This window comes from Ambystoma mexicanum, chromosome 12 (assembly GCF_040938575.1).
Source record: "Ambystoma mexicanum isolate Mex_15411 chromosome 12, UKY_AmexF1_1, whole genome shotgun sequence".
Lineage (NCBI taxonomy): Eukaryota > Metazoa > Chordata > Amphibia > Caudata > Ambystomatidae > Ambystoma > Ambystoma mexicanum.
The window spans coordinates 64,758,877-64,782,522 of NC_090936.1; the positions used below are offsets into that span (position 1 = coordinate 64,758,877).

Below are 23,646 nucleotides of genomic sequence, written 5' to 3' on the forward strand. Positions count from 1 at the left end.
AAACTTAACTATGAGAAACACATTATCTCTTTTCCACAATCTCAGGCCTAGGTTGCCTTTTTTGAGGCTTTTGGGTGTGTTTAAGAAACCCCAGATGTAGTACTTAATCCAGTGGTCTACTTGCAACAAACGGGCAATTGGCATACATCAATTGATCGCCCGTCATTCCCTCGGCTTCAGCTTTTTGATGCAAATGTAAGCACTGCTTTCCTAATTGCTGTAATATTTTAGCTATTTTGTTCTCTCAACGTGCAAAGAACAGCAACAACATGTCTCAACATCCCCATTAACCAACTGCAGTTGAAAACAAATCCGGAGAGTCGCACATCTCTCAAAAAATAATGCCACCAGGGTTCACATGCTCAGAACCACTTTCTCCCACCACCATACCCAATCCCCCCGGTTGAAGTTAAATTATCCTGGTTGGCCAGGGTCTGCTTTCAGGAGGCAGTCCATTACCAAGCACCTGCAGTTTACCCCATGGTTTGGAGAATTGACAATGTTTATTAACAAGTCTCTGTAGAACACTAATTCTGAAGGGCTGTCATCAAACAAGTAGCAAGGGTATCCATGACATTTGCACAGTAAGCTCGAACTAAAATCGTTATACAACCAACAGTCAAATACCCTCATGCACTCACATCCCAAGTTGTAATTGCAAGCAGACATCTTGGTGCTGTAGATCACAGCTCTCTGATCTTACCTTGCAACGCACGAACTAATAAAAAAAAAAAACTAAATTAAATCAAACATAACAACCTTACGGGGCAAAGTCACACAGTGAGCTGCTCGACAGAGGCCACCCAAATGGAAAGGCAGAGAAGTTGGGGAAATAGACAATCTCCATATGTGAGTGATCAAGTGCAGAAATGTCAGGCATCCTAGGATTACTTGAATACCTCATACATCAGTCAACCAACTCATTCCTGAGTGCTGTTAAAAGAACCCATGATAGAGCCTCAACTCCTGGAAGAGATTCTTAAAGGAATGGTTCGGTCAGAAAATATTATTGGCCAAAAAAGATGGCCAATAATAAAACAAATATCTAAAATATATATTTTTTTAAGTCCCATGGAAAGTTTCGAGGAAATGAAGCTCAAACTTAAAAATTGTAAGCACTAGGGGGCATCCATTTTGAAATGGATGCCGTCTGTGCTTGCGTTTGCGGCACTAATGAAGCAAAAGCCAGTCAGCTGTAGTAAACAAAAGCTACCACTGGGTGGCTTTTGCTTCATTGTTGCCAGATTCGGAGGATGGGGACCAGAGACTACAGGCAGGAAAGTTGCAGCTGCATCTCGGTAAGTGCTATTTTTTTTTTAAATAAGCACTAGCTGCGTTTTTTTTTCTCTAAGTTTTCCGGGCTGGAGGAGCCCGGAAAACTTAGAAATAAAACTGCAGCTTTTAAAACGTTGTATTTATGTTTGCGGTAGCTTCAGCTTGGAGCCCTCTGGGCTCCAAATTGAAGCTACCGCAAACATAAATACAATGTTGTTTTGTTTCAAAAACGCTGCAGTTTTTCTTTCTAAGTTTCTCGCGCTCCACCAAGTCGGAGGAGCCTGAGAAACTTAGAAAGAAAAACCGTAGCATTTTTGAAACACAACCGCGTTGTATTTCTGCCTGCCGTGGATATCACTTTGGGTCTCCGGTGCCCCCCTGGTCGAGCACCGGAGACCCAAAGTGAAAGCCAAGGCACGCAGCAACACAACACAGTTGTGTTTCCATGCCGCAGTGTTTCTGCCTACAGCGGCTTTCACTTTGGAGCTCTCGGGCTCCCTGTGGGGAGCCCGAGAGCACCAAAGTGAAAGCCGCTGCAGGCAGAAACACAACGTGGGTGTTTAGAAATGCTGCAGTGTTCCTGCTTACAGCAGCTTTCACTTTGGGACTCTCGGGCTCCCCGTGGGGAGCCCGAGATCTCCAAAGCGAAAGCCGCCGCAGAAACACATCGCGGATGTTTAGAATTTCCGCAGTGTTTTTGCCTACAGCAGCTTTCACTTTGGGGCTCTTGGACTCTCCCTGGGGAGCCCCAGAGCTCCAAAGTGAAAGCTGCTGTAGGCAGAAACACAACAGGGTTGTGTTTCCATGCCGCGGTGTTTAGAAATGCAACGTTTTTGGATTTGTAAATGCCGCAGTATTTACAAATACAAAAACGTTATTCTGAATGCGGCAGTTTTCGCTGGGAGTCTCCTGGACTCCCTCAGGGTCGGGGGAGCCCAGGAGACTCCACGTGAAAGCTGCCGCTGTCAGAATAACAACCTTGTTGTATTTGTGATTGCCGTGGTTTTCCAACCACGGCAATCACAAATACAACTTTATATTTTTAATTGGTGCGCCTCGGCTTTTTGCCTTCATTTTACATTTCCTGTGCTTCCCTGGGCTTGGGGAGCACAGAAAACGTAAAATGAAAGTGAAGGCAGCCTCCTCAGCTCTGCTCAGGCTGCAGTAAGCAAAAGCTCCCAGTAGGGGGCTTTTGCTGCTTGTTTAGTGCCGCAAAGGCAGAGCGAGGAGGCTGCCTGAAATCACAAAATGGATGCCCCCTAGTGCTTCCAATTTTAAAGTTTGAGCTTCATTTGCTCGAAACTTTCCATAGGGACTTAAAAAAAAAAGATATTTTAGATATTGGTTTTGTTATTGCCCATCTTTTTGGCCAATAATATTGTCTGACCGAACCATTCCTTTAAGCAGTCCTTCGACGTAGGACAACAATTAAGAGTGATACACAACCTAGATACACAGATTCAACCATGTATCAACATACAAAGCAGGATACCCACTGTACAGGATCTTCCCTATAAACAGTGACGCAAGCAACCTTCATTTCATCATCAAGCACCTGAATTTAAGGCAGTCTAACTAAGGGTTCAATCTTGCACTGCAAACCTAGGAAATGAACAGGTGGATTGCCACTGATTTGGCAGATGACAAAGCTGAACTAGATCCACCAAGGGTTACAATGCACAGGACTGAGTAATTCTAACATGCTGTTCAAACTGCAGAGCAGCCCAACAAAACAGTGCACTGTTCACAATGTACTTGCAGGGAATTGTTATGGTAAACTTCAAGAATTCACTGTGCAGCCCAGCATGTTGATGACTTCATCGTGGCTAGAGGGAAAACTACGAACATCTGCTCAGCCCCCTGTCTTCCCGCCATTTCCCTTCCTCAGGTTGTTTTGCAATCACCCATCCAGGTCTTAATCGCTTAATTTCAACCCTTGGAAACAGCATGCAGGCTCTCAGCCACAAACATACCAAGCTAAACCTAGCTGCTACAGAACGGCTCCCCATAATGGAGAGATCATGCGCTGCCCCAATCAAATAATCAACCATACACCCCCTAAAGAACACAACTATAATTTGGCCTCCAGCTATAGTACCATTCCTAACCCTTTATATTGGAGTAAAATCTTGGAACCCGAAGTCACAAACTGCCCCAAGGCCTACATTGAACTCCACAGTGCCAGGTGCCAGAGATTGCAGGGTCATCAGAAAGACATCTGCAAACCTCTGGGCATGGGCCAACATACAGTCCAGATCCTTCTTAATCTTGCTACTTTACAGCAGGCCCCCCCACCCCCTCCACCAATCCTACTGGAAAGTCTGCAAAACTTGATCATGGTAGAAAGTGCAGCCCAAAGGTGGATTCAGTCTCTTCTGTATAGACCTTCCCAGAAGGTACAAATAGCTTATACTGTTTCATTTGCTACCCCAGAAATCCTGCTCTTTGTCCTCTCTGCAACATATATATGCACCAACTTATTTGATGTTGTTCCACAGCACAATTTACACTTCCAGAAATAATCTGCGGAACCAAGATTTGCAAACAGCTGAAGTGCAGAAATAGTACATGGGAGAACACCCCAAACTACTTAAAACACATATACCATTTTGTTATATAAAATCACCAGTGTCCTGAATGCCCAAAGAAAAGTGATTTTAGTGCACCATTCATTTTGAGGAACCCCTCTACCAGGATACAATCCCTATCCCTGGGCTCAGAGTGAGAAAAGAAACACATGTGCAGTGTGATATCGGACCTCTTCTTTCATCCAGAGTAAGAATATTTTACTCAAGTCTGGGTAAGTAGTCCCTTTGTCCAAAAACAAGGAGGTCCGGCCATATAACCACATTCTTGCAATCTGTCCTACTTCTAGTACCATTATTCATTAAACAAGGCATATTGGAAACGAGGAACAGAGTGCCTAAAAATAATTGCTGTTCATTACCTTCCACAACCTCTATGAAAAAAGAGCCAAAACAATCAGGGAACTAGCTACACAGACCCCTGGCACACCCTAGTCCCAACTTGCAATATACCCCAAACCACCAATTAAAAATACAGCTCACACTGCTCCACTTGACAACCTTGTGCCCCTACTCTGGGTCTCAATAGGCACAAATACATGCGCTGAGGTGGCCATAACGCAACATGTGGTGCTCAACAACCAGGAGCCAACTTGTCATCCTTACAGTGGTTGCCTAGCTCCCACGTGCGCTGCCGCAACACGCAGAAATACATATGCTTTAAGATCCAAGTCAAACATGAAAGTTTTTATAGCCGACAGTATCACAAAGGTCATCGAGTATAGGTTGAAATGACTTTTATGCAAACCGGTTGACTAATTTTGTTAGCAATAAATGAAGTCCCAAAAAAAATCAAGCTCCAGCAGATGGGGTGTAATCATGACTAAATGCATCACTGGCATGTCATGAGTTGTTTTAAAAGCACCACACGTCTGAGAAAATGGCTAGCATTGTGGTGCTTATCTGCCATTGCAGGTGTGACCAGACTGAAATACAAATGTCTCCTCTGGTAAATTGGTAACCTACAACACAATTGAAAGCCCTTGTTGGTAGGCACCATCTAATACAAAGGTTACAGCGGGTCTCCAAAAATATTAGCCAAAAAAACAATGACTTCAGTGTTTTGTGAGACACCAGAAAGTATCTCACTCACTAGTCTCTGGGATGGATGGATGGATGGATCGATCTCTCTCTCTCTCTCTCCATCTCTCTCTCTCTCTCTCTCTCCATCTCTCTCCATCTCTCTCCATCTCTCTCCATCTCTGTCTGGTGGCCAGGGCACGGCCATCGCCTTTGGATCCAGACCCTGGAGGTGGACCAGTGTTGGAGGATCACCTGGGTGAAAGGTCTCCAGGGAGTGGGGGTGAGACAGCAGATGGTGAGATGCAGTATTACCCTCTATTTTGTTCATCCTACCTTTTAGGATTCTCTGTGGTCCTAACCTCCCCCACACCCTTTTAATACAAACACTGGGCCGAGGAAGAGGGTGACAGAGTAGCAAGACTAATCCTCATACATTGTACTGGGCATGTCCTGTTAATCGGGTCAGGCACTTGACTGAGTGAATTCACCTGATGCCAATTAGCTCTCCTCACACGGATAAAATGCAAAACTGAAAGACCCCAAGCAAGGCGGAACGCTAATACGAGCAGGATTTCCGGGATGAAGGCAAACCTACTGGAGAAGAATGACAGACCAAGGGGGGAGAGCAGCGGATCGAAAAGCCCAAGAGTTCCCTAGTAGAGCTTGTTGCCTCCAACAGACACGCGGAGAAGGGCAGATCCCACACCAGAAAGCTGCATTGTGTTCAAGGACGCCCAGAACCCTCCGGGTGAACGGCAGAGTTGGGAAGGCGAGGCCAAGCCTGTGGTACTAACCTTATCTCGCGAATTAGAAAACGGAAAATCAAGGAAGAAACACACATAGCCTTTAGTTGGCAAGCATGTGTGTTCAAAAAAGGTTGAAGTAGCAACATTATATTGCAAGTGAAGGCTGCACGAGTGTAAATGAGACGTGAAGAAAGGCAGACCTGTGAATGAACTTTGAAGTAAGGACAGCTGTGAGAATTAGCGATACTGAGTAGTGGAGTGGTCCGGCGAAAGTAGTCCACGCAAAAGTCTCCGTGAAAGGTGCATTATTTAAAAATGATAAAGTGAATGAACTGTGAAAGCAAAGTAAGCAAAATTAACTCCTAGAAAAGGGGAGAGTGAAAGATGAACCTTGAACTTTTAGTCGAAGTAGTTCTGCAGAGGTCTGTAAAGAAACTCACGCACATTCAAATGTCTTCGACATCCGAAAGCGGTCTGAACCAGACAGAGGGAGGCCTGCATGAACTTTTTTGTTGAAACATTCATTTTGAAGTCTAGAAAGAACGAATTGGATGTGGAAGGCCAGGCAGGCCTCAATCCACGTTTTGGAACTGTTTGTGTTAAAAACCCGAGCCAGAGTGTGTCATTCTGCCTACAGGGATGGCTTTATTCCCTGTGGTCTAACGTGGTGAGGGAGAGATGATTCAGGTACACTTATCCTTTTGAATACTGATTTTTCCTTTGCATACATTTCTCCTCTATACACTTTTTTGTACAAGAGATAGGGCAGGAATTAGGTTTCAGTAGCATAGGCCATTTTCATCTGACAGACTCCACTAGGACTGTTTTATCGTTTGATGGTCGAGACTACTCCCATCTTAGTTTTAGGGCAATGTAGTAGTTTTTCAACCGCAGAAACCTCAATAAAGGTTTTTCAAATTGTATCTATTTTGTCAGTGTCATACTGTGATACCATGCCTTCCCTACAGTTATGATGTGAGCCGAGAAGATAGTAGGGAGGTGTACACCACTACCTAAAACTGCAAGGCAGTTTATAATAAAACCTGTTCAGTCCAGAGTCGGAATCACAGTTTTAAGAGGCCAATCACCAGGGACGATTAGGAGAAAAACAATGTGCGCCCAGATGCCTCCGGGTGTGGTGCGCTTTACAAATTGCTAAATAAAATAAATCAAGGTTTTCAATGAAAGAAATGCCTCAACGTCGTCATGTTGCAGAGAATAGAGGTAGAAGATTTTCAGACATGAGCCTCTTGCAAGAAAGGTTTTGGCTTCCAAGATACATTTTTCTCATACCTCAGGAACTGGACCTTTAGACTCTTGGAGGCCTGAAACGTTAATAGATATTGTATGTATATATAGAAATTGCCCACCAAAAGGAACTGACAAACTGCACATAAAATGGAGTCAGGGGAGAATGCAGAGTTAACGAGGCTACTGATGGACACAATCTATATAGAGTCTAATAATGGGATTCCCTGCATGAGTAATTGGTCAAAGACCACAAAAAATCCTGTTTTGCACTTGGCCTTTATTTAGTAATCTGGGTATTAGAATCTGCAGAGATGAAACTGAAATGACGGTACATTTTAGGTGCACGCAAAATGTGGTCTGGCCATTGAGGATTCAGAGAAAAAAAAAATCACTTAAATAGAACAGTAATAAAGCAGAGTTTGGTTTATTACTTCCCGATTATCCCCTTGGATGACATTCACTTAACTGCTGCATCCTATATATTTTATGCTTTTATGAATTTTCTATATTGTAGTTATTTCGCACGCACTTGTTTTATCATGGCTATGTGCTATACATAAACACTGGCTGATTAAGAGAATATCCTCCGAAGAACTTTGTGTAAAGAGACAAGTGCCTAGTCTCCAACATGGAAAACACAATGTGTTTTCTTTGTTGTTTTGTCATGCACCATGCACATTTTATAGGATTTCGAAATGGGATTAGTTAATTCCATATTTGTGGAAATAAAACATTTAAGGTAGGACTGCGTTAAGGAAATGAATGCATATTTTAAAGGATGAGTATGTGTTTTTATCAATATTTCCTTCGTAGCTAGTAAATCATAAATAAGAATATGAATGTTTCCCTTAAATGCTCCATTTCCATGACGCTGAGACAAGAGAACCTCATGTAGTACATGATGCGGTCATTTAGAATGCATCAGATGAGGTTGCTAAAAAAGCAGTCTTTTGCATCGATGCATACAGGTCACATCAGTAGTGATCACAGATATGATTTTAGGGAAATCGATGTGATTAAACTGCTTTGCAGCTTTCATATTTGTTACACTGTTAATAAGAGAGTTCTGTAATATCCCTTAGAATGTGTGCTTAAAAAGAAGCTCTGGCATCCTTACTGAAGTGTACCAGGAAGTCCCCTAATGATGAAATTGCACTCTGTTAATTGACCAATGAAAAGTTATAACACTACAACTCTATCCTTAACAGGAAAAAAAGCTTGCTAGGAAAATACAAGACTAAAGTATCTATAAAACATACATTCTAAATATAAAATGTGTCCAGGCTGCCCATTATTCAGGACTGCCCCTACACAGAAAAGCAGTAAACCATTTGAAGAATGTTTATCCGAGATAAAAACTCCTTTTAGAAGAAAATTTGAAGCAGACACTGCAAACCGCAATCTTAATGGACAAGAATATTCTGTGAAAAAGATTAACATGGTTAACAGAGCTTTGTCAATGAACTTGCATTGCCACGGAAACCTAGAAGGCAGAAGTGTTTGATTAACCAACTTGAGCATAGACAACAATCAGAGTTATTTCAGGTCCCAATTATTACAAGAGCCACAAAATAGTGGTGGTATCCGCTAATGCTTGAAAATCCACTACATCAGTCAACTGCACGTCCACTCCAATTGGCAGCTTAAGGAATCTGCATTCAATACTGCACAGCGATACATAATAAAAAGCGTTACCAAAAAAAAAATCATTTTATGTTTACCATTCAAAGATAGTTGCATGCTGGGACTCAAAGCCTGGCAATTATGTATTCAAGATCATATTTGATCTAAGTGGGGGTTCCTCCCGCTTCCTATAGCAACCCATGTAACTAAATAACCCCCTTGTTGGGTTTAATCAATTTGAGGGTATGAAAAAACACACAACAGGAATCGCACATTAAAATGTGAACAGATGACGTTCAAGAGGTACGAGTTTGAAACAAAATCAGACAGGTACAAACATTGAAATTACAGTGATTCCATAGATGACTTCACATGGTGATGTTTATGAAGGACAATTAAAGGCACATACTCGAATATTTACACCAGTATATCTACTTGAGCTACGGAATCCCCTTTTACCCTGTGTCTCAACACAAATGTTATCAAATGTGCACAAAACACATTCTCATTTCTTTTTCGCTGCAAAAAGTTGCACCTGTTTGAAGGCCCCCTAAGACCACATCCACCCAAAACACCCTCAAAAGGACCCATTACTCGTACTAAAAAAAAAGCATTATGTGAAGCCTGAATGATGAGTTTGAACACTAAGGAGAAAATGAGAAACGTTAGGTGTGTGGATTAGGAAATGTTAATTTCATGCACTTAGGAACACACACTCACACCCCACAGTAGTAGAAGCAGTAGAAGAGGAAAACACTACATGTGTAGGGGTAGAAATATTTGTTACATCATGATGCTGGCTGGCGATGGAGGGTTGCCGCCTTAGAGCCCCCTGAATGGAACTTCCACTCTGGAAAGCATTCACTACATCCATCTGCAAGGAATCAGAGAGTGTGACAGCTTGCTCAGCAAGAGAGAGGAGAGAGAACAAGAGAAAGGAGCATCCCATCTATAAACACACAAAAGGCAAAGAAAAGGCACTTTTTATAGGTCACTTGAATAAGCAAGAGTAGTACTTAGAGATGAAGCATAGAAAGAGCTTGAGATTACAAAAAGCCTTACCCCTTTAAAACTGATCGCAATCACACAAGCTACAGCCTCTAACTCTCAGGGGAAGGGGAGGGGGTGTTTACATCGCGTTCACCCTCGTTGTACATCCTACCTCTGTCAAGACCATACCTGTGTTTGTATTCTATTCAGGCCCCTAAACCACAAGATCTGACCACGCCGCAATTCTCGTTCCGCGTGATCAATCTCTTCGGCATCTTCAGAAAGCTCCTCTTCAGGAATTTCATCCTTGTGGGTCCCGTGACCAGCTTCTTTAAGGAACTTCAAACGACTTGTTGGTATGGATGTAACCAGCTAAGGAACAAGTTGGAAAACATGTACATTTATTTATTTCGTTTTATTTATTTTTTCATTTGCAGAGCGCACACAAACCCGTGGATTAAACCACTTCCAGAAATGCATATATTAATATTAATAAATGGTGAAGATTTCTCATTTCCGGTGGCCTCTTTGCACCAATCGGGTGGCGTTTGAGGGAAATGTACTGAGGCGAGATATAAATTACTTGTGCCACCTACTGCGAGAGGGCATGTTTGTTCCTTTATTCCTCTTATATTTAGCAGAGACAGTTTGCCCAAAGTAACTGACAGAGTGGTTTCTGGCACAGCCAGGAAGAGTTGGAAATCAAAGTGTGCACGCCTACCATGGAAGATGTGCATGGAGCCCCCTCCCTTCAGCAATTGAGAGGATACACCAATGCCGTGGTGGCTGGTGAATTTTTTATTAGATGGGAGTAAATGTTTGCCTCAAATATGCAGGAGCGACCGAGCATAGAGAGGGAGCCAGATGGTGGGCAGGGATTGCAGGGGGGCTTTGTGGTGGTGTGGAGGACTCGCCTCCAGGGCAATTTTTAATAATATTGGTTCAAATGGTGCGTATTCAACACATTGTGAAAAATTGGGTAAAAAGCCACATCGTTTCAATAGGTTTTATAAGCTAGCACATGACAAAATCCAATAGACCAAGTCACTAACAGTGCACAGGAGCTTTTTCCAACGCATTTTCATAATGGCTTGGCCCATGCATGTTCATGCAGGACGCACTAATAAATACCAATATCATCATGTAAGAACACACACACACAAACACACGTGTACACAGCCATACATGTACAGTCGGACAATCCCCCCCACCCCACTTGCATGCCCGGATACGAATATTACACATACACATTCATATTTCACTTACCTCTTGCTCTCACCCTCAGCATGTGGCCGCCACACACAAGATAGCACTGGATTCCCCTACTGTGCAGTGTTCTGACTGACAGAAGAGGATTGCTCTCGTGTCAGTCTGCGCCTATGCTACTAGCACAATAATGAGGCACCACAGCCCGACTTCCTACGCCTCCCACCACCGTGCTCTGCATATTTTGCAGATTCCAAAGGTATCACCATGGAATTATTTTTTTTAAGTAGTGGGGGGATGTGCCCCTTCCTGCTCAGAGGCAGGCAGCATAGTCCCCCATTCAAATAAAGCACCCAGATGGACGATGCAGTTTGCCTCTGTTCTTTGCATGGTGAGAGATGTACATTCAGATTTGCACTCCCAAACTCTACGAGCAGCCCCTGAAAAGAGGGTGTCTGAGGCTAGCATGCAATTGACAGTCAAATGCAGGTACAAATCCAGACCAAAATTTACAACGCGGCCAAAGCCTGGGCAATGCTTTTGGTGACCCTGATTGGAAGAAGGAACCTGGGCCACCACGTTGTAAGGCTTGACAAGCGGGACTCAACCCGTGATCGCAGAGTGAAATCTTTGCTACATGCATTCATTCAGTCTATGAACATTCTCTGGGCGTACAAGAGAAACATGATTAACAAGGTTGGAATGAGAGAAGAGGTTTTAGCCCTTACGGCATATATCCCCCTCTGGAGTTGGCATAGGAGTGCGTGGATTTCCAAGCCCCCAGGATCCCTCTCACTCCTGTTCTCAATAATGGTTCTTCATCACGGTATAATTTTGTAAACCTTTCTTTTTTTGAAGATTAAAAATCTTGAAAGCTTTGCACTTGTGGCAACCATGCATCTGTCCTAAGCACTGTATTAACTGATCCAGGCATCATGAACAAAACAGTCACTTTATAAACATTAGGATTACAGCATATGCCATAGCCAGGAATCTCAAAACAAGAATATTCGTTTAGAATATTTGCAAAAGCAGCAGTAACCATCTCCTTGTGAAAGAAATCAACTAAGCGTTATGTATGTCAATACAGGGACGATTTCACATCTGGTATTATCAGTGTTAGGACTAAGTAGTACCGCTATCCCACAGCATAGTAGTTTAACACTGGCAAAGGGAAAAGCATGGCAATGGGCTCCTATCCAGGATAAGAATATTTTGAGTCATCCTTGGCAGTAGAAAGGTATCTGGCTGCTGCAGCATTTATGGTTCCCTCTGTAAGGTCTTATTTCTCAGTCCTTCTTCCACTAGCACAAAGGGCCTGCAACCTTTAGCTCCCCAGATATTTTGTACTACAACTCCCATCATCCCTAGCATAGTCAATAGCCAGATATCATGTGAATTTCTGTTCAAACATCTGGAGAGCCAAAGGCTGCATACCCCTGCACTAGCGGTTCATCCATAATAGCGATGGAGCACTAACGTGGCATCCATTATGAAGGAGCTACCACAGAGACTGCAAAAGCAGAGAAGTTACTTACCCCTGGCAACGTTCTTTCAACTGGATGTTTCTCCAACATATTCCTCATCTTGGACATGTGATGTCCAGCTTCAAAAAATATTTTCAGCACAGGGCGCCGTGAGTCGAGTCAATGTCTCTCGAAGGCCTCCATTGAGGGTGGCAGCAGAAGGTATATGGTGCCAGTTGGCCTCAGTTCTGTTTTTCCCTCCTCGTGTAGTCCAGATGCCCATAAATATGGCTGTGATCGTACTCGGCCTTGGTGGAACAGAAGCTGTGATATCATGGGAAATTCTACAGAGGGGTAGGTTGGTAGGGCAATGAGGAATACGTTGGAGGAACATCTAGTCCAAAGAATGTTACCAGGGGTAAATAACTTATTCCCCAAATGGATTGTGTCCTCCAACTTATTCCTCATCTCTGACAGATCCCAAAGGAGTATTTATGATAGGAGGAGGGTGTAGAATTTAAGATCAGAATAAAGTACTGCCTTACCAAAAGCAACATCTTGAGCATGAGAAACATCCAGAGAATAATGCTTTGTAAACGTGTGCATTGATGACCATGTTGCAGCATCACAGATATTTCCAATAGGAACACCCCTTTGATGGGCTGTAGACGTAGCCATGCCCCTGGTGGAATGAGCTCGCAAACCTTCAGGAGGGTCTTTGCCTGCCAGTCTGTAGCATTCAGTAATGGTAAGAAAGATCCATCTAGACAAGGTCTGTTTGTAAACAGCCCGGCCTCGTTTGTGTCCTGTGTATCCTATAAAAAGCGTGTTGTCCACACTCAACTTTGACATTCTGGAGATGTAAAAACACTCTCTTAGGGTGCAGCCTATGAAGCTTTTCCTCTTCCTTACCAGGATGAGGGGAGGATAGAAGGAAGGCAGAATACTTTCTGATTTAAATGAAAATCCCAAACTACCTTTGGCAAGAAAGAGCGTTTTAACCTTAAAACAACCCTGTTCTTGTAGAATATGGTAAAGGGTGGCTTGGATGAAAGTGCCTGCAACTTACTCACTCGACGGGCTGATGTTAGAGCTACCAATAGTATGGTCTTAAAGGTTAACCTTAACGCACATGTGTGTAAAAGGTACAAATGGTGCACATCAGGAATTTGGAATCCAGGTTGAGGTTCCAAACCGGAGCATGAAAAGGGGATGGAGGGAACACATTAGTGAGCCTTTTTAGAAATTGAGACACTAGTGGGATCTTGAAATAAAGAAAATTCTTCTGACAAGTGCTTAAATATTGACAGCGCTGCCAATGCCAAGTAGCCCTTAATAGTGCCAACCTGATGGCCCTTATTAGCTAAGGAAAGCAAAAAGGATAAACTATCTGGAGTTTTACACTGAAAAGGATCAACTTTCTTTTCTTTGCACCAGTTGCAAAACATATTCCAACAGCAATGGCACAGAGACTTTGTTGCTGGCCTTCTGGCCGAAAGAAACACCTCCATTACGTCATACGGGAGGTCCCAATCCTTGTATCTCTGACTTTCAGAAACCAAGCGTGAAGGTTGAGAGTCATGATCTCTGGATGGAGAACCCGACCCTCCTCTCGCGAGAGAAGGTCCTCTCTTTGTGGAAGACGCATCGGAGGACAGATGGACATGTCCAGAAGGTCCGGGTACCATGTTCTCCTGGCCCAATCTGGGGCAATTAGGATCATATGTTTCCTGAATGTTCTCAACCTCCTGATCACATGAGGAAGGACGGGGACTGGAGGAAACGCGTACAGGAGTGGAAACTCCCAGTCCTCCACAAAGGCGTCTCCTAGAGCAGCTCTTGGGGGAAATTCCCTTGAGCAGTACCGCTTGCACTTCCAGTTGACACCGGTCGCAAACAAATCCACCTGAGGGGTTCCCCAAAAGGCAAAGATCTCTTGAAGGAATTCCTGAGCTAGGTACCACCTGTGGGAGACTGTGCACCGACTCCTCAGAGCGTCTGCCGCCGTGTTTTCCTCCCCGGCTAGGTCAACTGCCTACAGGGAGATTCCTTCTTGAATTGCCCAGTACCAGAGCTGCATTGCTTCTCTGCACAGTGGTAGTGACCCTACCGTGTAGTCCGTCATTATCAGGACATTCTTTCCTTGTACAGAGGGCAGAAAAGCCATGAGCGCTAGTCTGATTGCTCTCAGCTCCAAAAGATTGATGTGTAGTTTGGACTCCGATGGAGACCAACTACCGCTGATTGTCAGATCATTGGCGTGGGCCCCCCACCCCATGAGTGAGGCATCCGTCACTACTGTAACCTCCGGCCATGGTTGCCAAAAAGGCTCTCCCTTCAGAATATTTTCCTTGCAGGCCCACCACAGAAGATCCTGTGAGACGCTGGTTGGAATCTGAAGTCGGTCTGACACCTTTCCTGAGAATTGGGAGTATTGTGTCCTAAGGGGCCGTTGAAGGGATCTCATTCTTAGGTGGGCCTCTGGCACCAGAAAAATGCAGGACGACATGAGGCCGAGCAACCTCAAAAAAAAAAAAAAAAAAAAAACCCAAACATCGAAGGCCGGAAGACTCTGGGAACTCAAAATTTGGTTACCATCTGAAGAATGTCTTGAGTCCTCACCCCGGGTGGCAAGCTCTTCCCCAAGGATGTATCTATCACAGCTGCTATGAATTGGAGCTTTTGGGAAGTTGTCATATGGGACTTGTAATTGAGGGAGATCCCAGTCTGTGAAGAGATAGGCAACGTTGAGATGATCCAAGACTTTGAGAGAACGCGCCCTGATCAGTCAATTGTGAGACTCACTGCCACCACCGCCATCAGTTTGGTGAAAACCCTCAGGCGGAGGTCATCCCGAATGGCAGAACTCAAAATTGATTCTGCGAGCCGCCAACGGCGAACCTCTGGTATTTTCTGTGCGCGAGATGGATTGGCACATGAAAATAAGCATCCTGAAGGTCCAATGACACCAAGCAATCCTGGAATTGGCAGGCCTGAAGGATCTGAGAAAGAGTGACCATCTTAAACGTGTCCTTCCTGAGGAACTTGTTCAAGTATCTGAAGTCCAAGATGGGTCTCAGAGTCCTCTGTCCTTTTTGGGGATAAAAAAAAAAGATGGGGAATACTAACCCTTGTTCCTCTCCGCTACAGGCACCGGTTCTATAGCACCTCTCTCTATCAGGATTAAAATTTCCTGAACAAGGAGTGGATCCGGAATTCTCAAAGAGTGCTTTGCGGGTGGAAATGGCTAAGGCTTCTTTATAAAAGGAAGGCATTAACCATGGGCTATTATTTCCAGAGTCCAAGCATCCGATGCAATGTCTTGCCATTCCCCTAGATGCTGAGACATTCTGCCCCCCCCACCCCTGGTGAGCTGTGACTCAAGACCTCAGTGGTTTTGTAGTGGATGTTGCAGAGGCCGATGGTAAGGAGGCTGCTGCTTGAGCTGGCTTGGCACCTCGAAATCGTCCACCACGAGGACATTATCTTTGGCCTCTGACTGGCCATTCCTCTCGCCCTTCCAAATGAGGAGTAGTAGCAAAAAGATCTACCTCTCCAAGGTTGTCCACTAGGACGAAAAGGCTGAGGTTGCCTAACAGCGGTGTCTAAAGATTTGGCCGCCACCTTTGAGGTCTGCAACCTCAAGGATCTCGTCAGCCTTGCGGTCAAAAAGATGCAACACGTCAAAAGGCATGTTGAGAAGTGTGGATTGCAATCGGGTGCAAAACCAGACTTCCTCAACCACACAAAGCTGCGCATCACGATGCTGGTAGCCATGGACCTGCTGATGCTATCTGTAGAATTGCATCCAGATTTAAGGGACACACATGGCTTCTTTGCTGTCCTTAACAATAGCCAAGAAGACGCCTCTTTCATTCCCTTTGGGAATATGCTCCGTTGCCATAGAAGAACAAGTTACTTCTTACCTGGTAACGTTCTTTCGACGGGATGTTCCTCCGACGTATTCCTTATCTTTGATATACGTTTCCAGCTTGCTGGCCTCGGATATTTTTTCTTTAGAGGGCGCTGCGCGTCGACGTCCGCCGAGTCGATGTCCCTCGACGGCCACCGTATCGGCGCCGACGTCACCATGCCCATAAATAGACACGCGCTACGTCCGTTGCTCAGTTCCGTTTTGTAGTATAAGAAAAGACATGCCTGAATTGGTTAGTAACCAAGTTATCACTGCGGGGATGGATGGGAGGGGCGATAAGGAATACGTCGGAGGAACATCCCGTCGAAAGAACGTTACCAGGTAAGAAGTAACTTTTTCTTTGAAGGGATTGTGTCCTCCGAAGTATTCCTTATCTTTGATAGACTCCCATAGCAGTGGTATGTAATTGGAGGAGGGAGTGATAGTGTTATATATCCCTTTAGGGATGGACCGAGTGTAATACGGCCTTGCCAAATCTGGTCTCTTGAGCAGTGGAGGAATCCAGATTGTAAAATTTTGTGAATGTATGTGCGGACGACCATGTGGCAGCCGCACATATGTCCCGAACCGGTACCCCTCTCTGGAGAGCCGAAGAAGCTGCGATACCCCTGGTTGAATGAGCCCTGCGGTTTTGGGGTGGCTCTTTCCCTGCTAGTCTATAACATTCCAGGATGGCCAAGATAATCCACCTGGAGATGGTTTGTTTTGTTATGGGTAGTCCCAACTTGTGACCAGAGTCTCCTACAAACAGCTGGTCTGCTTGCCTGATCCTAGCCATTCTGCTGACGTAAAAGCTGAGAGCTCACCTATGGTCCAGCCTGTGTAGCCTTTCCTCCTCTTTCCCCAGATGGGGAGGAGGGTAGAATGAAGGCAAGGTAATTTTCTGAGTGAGATGGAATTCAGAAACCACCTTTGGGAGAAAATTAGGCTTCACCTGGAGGACAACCTTGTCCTTGTGGAAGATTGTATGTGGGGGTTTACAGGAGAGAGCTTGTAGCTCACTCACCCTCCTAGCAGATGTTAGTGCGACAAGTAGGACAGTTTTAATTGTGAGAAATCTCAATGCGCAAGAGTGAAGTGGCTCGAATGAGTGCCCATTAAGAAGTTTAAGACTAAATTTAAGTCCCATAATGGAACCTGGAATGGTTTGTAGTTAGACCCTTGAGAAATTGTACCACTAGAGGAATTTTGAAATACGATGGTTCCTCCGCAGTGCGCTTGAAGATAGAAAGCGCTGCGAGATAGCCTTTTACAGTGCCAACTTGAAGGCCTGAGTTTGCCAAGTAGAGTAGAAACGATAACACCGTTGGTGTACCACATGAAAAAGGGTCGATATTCTCTTCCCTACACCAGCTGCAAAACTTGTTCCAACGGCAGCGGTATAAAGACTTTGTTGCTGGTCTTCTGGCCGAAAGCAACACCTCCATGACGTCATCAGGGAGATCCCAATCTTTGTACCTCAACCTTTCAGAAGCCAAGCGTGAAGGTTGAGGGTTCTGATGTCTGGATGGAGAACCTGACCTCCTTTCTGCGAGAGAAGATTCTCTTTGAGTGGAAGACGGATTGGAGGACAGATGGACATATCTGGAAGGTCCGGGTACCACGTTCTCCTGGCCCAGTCCGGGGCAATTAGGATCATGGTTTTCCGGAATCTTCTCAACCTCCTGATCATTTGAGGAATAACAGGGACTGGTGGAAACGCGTAGAGGAGTGGAAACTCCCAGTCCACTACGAACGCGTCTCCTAGAGCTCCTCTTGGGGGAAATTCCCTTGAACAGAACAGATCGCACTTCCTGTTGGTGCTTGTGGCTAACAGATCCACCTGAGGGGTTCCCCAAAGGGCGAAGATCTCTTGAAGGACTTCCTGAGCTAGCTCCCATTCGTGGGAGACTGCTCTGCCTGCTCAGAGCGTCCACTGTCAAATTCTTCTCTCCGGCTAGGTGGACTGCCGATAGAGAGATTGCTTCCCGAATTGCCCAAAACCAGAGCTGTATTGACTCTCTGCACAGTGGCAGTGATCCTACGCCTCCTCTTTTGTTGAGGTATTGCATGACCACCGTGTTGTCCGTCATTTTCAGGACATTTCTCCCCTGTACTGATGGCAGGAAAGCTTTCAGTGCTAGTCTGATCGCTCTCAGCTCTAATAGGTTGATATGTAGTCTGGACTCCGATGGAGACCAACGACCGCTGATGGTCAAGTCGTTGGCATGGGCTCCCCACCCTGTGAGCGAGGCGTCTGTGACTACTGTTATCTCCGGCCATGGTTGCCAAAACAGTTCTCCTTTCAAGATGTTCTCTGAATAGGCCCACCATTGAAGGTCGTGGGCTACATTGTCTGGAATCCGGAGGAGGTCTGACATTCTCCCTGAGAATTGTGACCACTGACTTCTCAGTGCCCACTGAAGAGATCTCATTCTCAGGCGAGCCTCTGGCACAAGGAAGATGCAGGATGCCATGAGGCCTAGCAACCTCAAAAAGTCGAAGGCTGGGAGACGCTGGGCATTCTGAAATTTGGTGACCATTTGTAGAATATCTTGAGCCCTCACCTCTGGTGGCGAGGCTTTTCCCAGGGAAGTGTCCAGGACCGCTCCAATGAACTGGAGTCTCTGAGATGGTATCATCTGTGACTTCTTTAAATTGAGGGAGAAGCCCAGTCTGTGAAGGAAGAGGCAGACATAATCTAGCTGGGTCCAGGCCTGTTCCGAAGATACGGCTCTGATCAGCCAATAGTCCTGGTAGGGATAGACGTGGATCCCTTCCCTCCCTAGACTCACCGCCACTACCGACATCAGCTTGGTGAAGACCCTCAGGGCGGAGGTCAGCCCAAATGGCAGAACTCGAAATTGATAATGAGAGTTGCCAATTGCGAACCTCAGGTATTTCCTGTGCTTGAGATGGATTGGCACATGGAAATAAGCATCCTGAAGGTCCAGAGATACCAGCCAGTCCTGGAGCTGAATTGCCTGAAGGATCTAGAGAGAGTTACCATCTTGAACTTGTCCTTCCTGAGGAACTTGTTCAATTCTCGTAAGTCCAGGATGGGTCTCAGTCCTCCGTCCTTCTTTGGTATGAGAAAGTGGGGGGGGGGGGGGGGGGGGGGGGGAAGTACCAGCCCTTGTTCCTGTCCGCTACAGGTACCGGTTCTATGGCACCTTTCTCTAGCAGGTCCATAATTTCCTGCAAGAGGAGCGGATCTGGAACTTTTAGGGAGCTGTTCCCCATGGATGACTCTGAGGGATGTGTAGAAAGGGTAGGCAGTAACCTTGGGCAACTGTCTCCAACGCCCAAGCATCTGACGTTATAGCCTGCCATTCTGTCAGATGGTGAGTTAACCTGCCCCCTACAGGTGTCTTGTGTGCGAAGGCCTTAGAGTGGTTTGAGGGCGGCTGATGCAGATGCCGAGGGTAAAGAGGCACCTGCTGCTGCTGCGTTCTTAGTACCTTTGACCCGTCCACCTCGGGTGGATCTTCTTTGGCCTCTTTGAGCCGGCTGTCCTCTGCCTTTTCCGAATGCGGAATAATAGTGAAAGGACTTTCCTCTCCCAGAGGTTCCTGAGGGGCGAAAAGGAGTTTGGCGGATAGCAGCTCCTAAGGATTTTGCTGTTGCTTTAGAAGTCTGTAACTTTTCCAGACTGTCATCAGCCTTTTTTCCGAATAATGAAGAGCCGTCAAAGGGCATATTCAAAAGTCTGGCCTGTACATCTGGAGCAAAGCCAGACTTTCGCAACCACGCATGCCTGCGGAGTGTTGTACTAGCCGCCATGGCCCTGCTGATACTGTCAGCGGAATAGATGCCAGTTTTAAGAGACTCGCACATGGCATCTTTGCCATCTTGAATGATGTTAAGGAAGGCTTCCTTCTCCTCTCCATCGGGTATGCAGTCAGCCGCTGATGAAGCACAACTCCCATAATGTGTGACTGAACCTGGCGAGCGTACAGGTGGCGTTGATGGACTTCAACGCCATACTACAGGCAGAGAAGACTTTCTTTGCCATAGAGTCGTACCTCTTGTCATCCCTGTCCTGTGGGACAGTAGGGTAAGCAGGGCTACTGCTGGATGAAGTTGCCGCTTGAACCACCAGGCTCTCTGGGGTCGGGTGTTCGACAGGTATTCAGGGTCAGCAGCCGCTACTCTATACTTTGTCGACAGTCTTTTATTGACTGCTGGGATGACTTCGGGAGTCTCCCAATTGGATGCAATTTTTCTTTGTAGGGCTGCATGGAAGGGGACCACCGGGTCCTCCTGTGGGCCTTTGTCCAATATATCCGTTAGATCATCCTGTTGGAAAACAGGTGAAGGCGCAGACCAACCCATAAACTCAATCATTCTTGCCATCAGGGTTCTATATGGTGTTTCGGCATGTTCCCCTGGGTCTGGCTTTACAAATTCCACTTCTGGGGAAGTGTCAAGTCCACTGGCCGCATGAAGTGAATCCTGTAGTTCCTTCAGCCTCCTTTCTTCAGAGGTGAAATCCTCTGCAGCAGGCAGTGAGGATCTCTGTAAACCAAAAGTTGCTTGGTCAGAGTCTTCTCTTTCTTCATAAATTGAAGACAGACCAGGGTATTCTGATCTCTGAAATGGAGTAAAGCCCATCTCTAGGGCCGAAGGAGCCAAACTCGTCGTTATTGGACGAGAAAATGTTGAAGTCATCGACGCCGATGTAACAGGCCTCGAAGGCGCCGAAAATGGCATTGAAAAAACTGGAAGGGGTCTCGAGGAATTCGAGAGGATCGGGATCCTAGTCGAGGGCATCGACGGCGGTCTCGGCATCGTGCCGGAGGCCCTTGAAAACACCGTTGGCTGTGAAGCCTTGGTCCTCTCTTTCATCGATGTCGAGTCGATCGACCGATGCGTCGAGGAACCCTTCGACAACGGCGTCGATGGCGCCGACCCGTGCGTCGAAGGAATCTTCGACGACGGCGACGAAGGAACCCTCGATGACGGCGTCAAAGACGGTGCCTTCTTACCCGATGGCTCATGGCGCTCTCGGGTGGAATGTTTCGCCGGGTGCTGCGACTCGCAGCATTTTGATTTTTGGGTTTTTCACCCGGGGTATCACCCTCAGCTGTCTTCGAGGGGGTTGAGGCCGCTTTCTCGAAGACGCTTAACATTTTCTTTCTGAATTCCTCCCACTCAGCTTGAGAACTGTGTTTGGTGGGACAGGAAACTGTTTCTGGGGACACCGAAGATGAGGAATGGGACCTTCAACGTCTCTTTTTTGAGTGTCTAGATCTCGACGAATGGTGGGAGCTGCTTCGAGATCTAGAATGAGAGTGTTTTCGACGGCGAGGAGACGAATGCCTCGACTCAGCCGACGAAACCTTCAAGGAGGATTTGGCTGACTTACCTCTCTCGAGCTTCCCCTTTCGCTCCTTCAGGGCTTTCGCCGTCATGGACATGCAGTCCTCACACTCCGAACAATGTTGCTCGGACCCCAAGCACCATAAACAGACCCTGTGTGGATCCGTTATTGACATTTTTTTACCGCAGTCCTGACATTTCCTGAAGCCGGATTGCTGCGTCGTCGTTTCTGATGAAGAAGCCATCGAGAACGATAAGGAATATTCGTCGAAATAGATTTAGATAAACCTGACTGAACTGAGCAACGACGTTCCGAGGCCCCACGAAGCGCGGAAAAACAGAACTGAGCAACGGACGCAGCGCGTGTCTATTTATGGGCATGGTGACGTCGGCGCCGATACGGTGGCCGTCGAGGGACATCGACTCGGCGGACGTCGACGCGCAGCGCCCTCTACAGAAAAAATTTCCGAGGCCAGCAAGCTGGAAACGTATATCAAAGATAAGGAATACGTCGGAGGACACAATCCCTTTGAAATACACTCCCATAGAGTATACGAAAACTTTGCAAGGGCATAAGTGGAGTTGGCAGATTTTAATGCCATGCTCCCTGTGGAAAATACCTTTCTCGCCCATCCATCTACGCGCTTGTCATCCCTATCAGGAGGGATGTTAGGGTACACTGCTTGTTTTGAAGTAGCCGTAGCTGCCTGGACCACCAGACTCTCTGGAGTGGGGTGCTTTGACAGGTAGCCAGGGTCGCTACTGGAGTGACAGTATTTTTTGGTGAGATTCTTGTCAACTGCCAGAATGTCAGTGAGATCGTCTTGGTCATTGGGTGCTGGAGGCCTACTCCAACCCAAGTACTCGGCCACTTTAGACATGAGCTGCCTGTAAGAGGAGTCACCATGTTCCCCTGGTTCTGGTTTTCCAAATTCCAGCTTTGGAGAGATGTCAATTCCACTTGCATTGTGCAAATTATCATATAGATCCTGCATTCTGCTTTCCTCTGAAATGAGGCATTCTGGTACATTAGGTGTACCGTATTGAAGCCCAAAAGGGACATCTGAATGCTCTTCCTCTTCAAAAATAAAACTTTGAAATATGAAAAGGTTGTTCTTCGGGAGAGGAGTATATACTTTTTCTGGTTTTGAACCCAGAGACTTCGAAGTTGTCAAGGAAGTCTGTTTTCTTAAACAGTGCCTTTTTTGGAAGGTCACTTGGGTCTGAAGGTTTAGCTGGCAAAATTGGCACAGCTGGCGTCGACAGTTTTGGCGTCTATGTCGACAGTGGCGTCAACGGTTTAGTAGGGGTTGTAGGCCTAATGGGAGTCATCAGCACTAACGGCGTAGAATGTCACGAAGGCGTCGACGACCTTGACCTCTCCCCATGTCTCGAATGATCCTTCGATTTCTCAGATCGAGGCCTCTCGATGCAGATCATGCCTTTTACCGGGCTCGAGGGCGCACTCGTTTTAGGCCAAGACCTCTCCCTTCCGGCTTCCTTAGAAGGCTCGGACGGTGCACAGCTTTGTTTCTCTAATATGTTTAGCATTTCCACTCGGAAAGCTTCCCATTCTGCCAGAGTTGACTTTTTCGAAGGGAACGTGACCCTTTTGGGGGAACCGTCACACGAAGAAGTCGATGAAGGCGACCTGCGGTGCCTCCTCTTCGACTTCTCAGATGACGAGTGGCGGGAACCACTCAAAGACCTGGAATGCTTGGCCTTCTTCCTCCGAGGAGGCATCTCGACTCATTGGTCAAAGGGCTAGCAGGTCGGGGATTAGGGGACTTGAGTGTTTTTCCTACCTTAGGTTTCCCCCTCTGTTCCCTCAAGGCTTTTCCCGTCATGGACTGGCACTTAGAGCAAACAGTAGTATCGTGGTCCTCCCGGAGGCACCAGAGGCAGAATTAGGGACATATTCGAACTGCAGTCTGCATTTTTAAAAACCGGACTTTGGTGTCGACGGTGTAGACGAAGAAGACATAATAGTTGAGTTTTGAAAACCGTCGCTCGAAGTAACAAACATCACAGATTGAGGCGCGCCGAGTTTCACACGAAGCAAAAGCTGTTTGCGGATAAACAAAACTGAAGCCAAAAGGCGCCATGCGTGCTACATATACCTTCTGATGATGTCGATGCAGGTCTTCGAGGGACATCGACTTGACGCCATCGAGGCACGGCGCACTCTGCCGAAATGTTTTTCAGAAGCTGGACATTACATGCCAAAGTAAAGGAATACGTTGGAG

The 23,646-nt window shown here is 46.1% G+C and overlaps 1 protein-coding gene across 6 annotated transcripts in view; it reads right to left on the reverse strand.

The window, feature by feature from the left end:
- Positions 1–23,646, reverse strand: part of ATP2B1 (ATPase plasma membrane Ca2+ transporting 1) — a 551,789-nt gene that overhangs the window by 40,782 nt on the left and 487,361 nt on the right. For 2 of the 6 annotated variants that reach the window (XM_069628002.1, XM_069628003.1), the window contains exons 20-21: positions 9,683–9,865; positions 9,291–9,452 (exon numbers count right to left, since the gene is read on the reverse strand). In XM_069628002.1, the coding sequence (XP_069484103.1) occupies positions 9,291–9,452; positions 9,683–9,865 (345 nt within the window). Of the gene's footprint in view, positions 1–9,223; positions 9,453–9,682; positions 9,866–23,646 lie in introns of all 6 variants that reach the window. The other 4 variants (XM_069628007.1, XM_069628004.1, XM_069628006.1 and 1 more) reach the window with 4 other exon arrangements.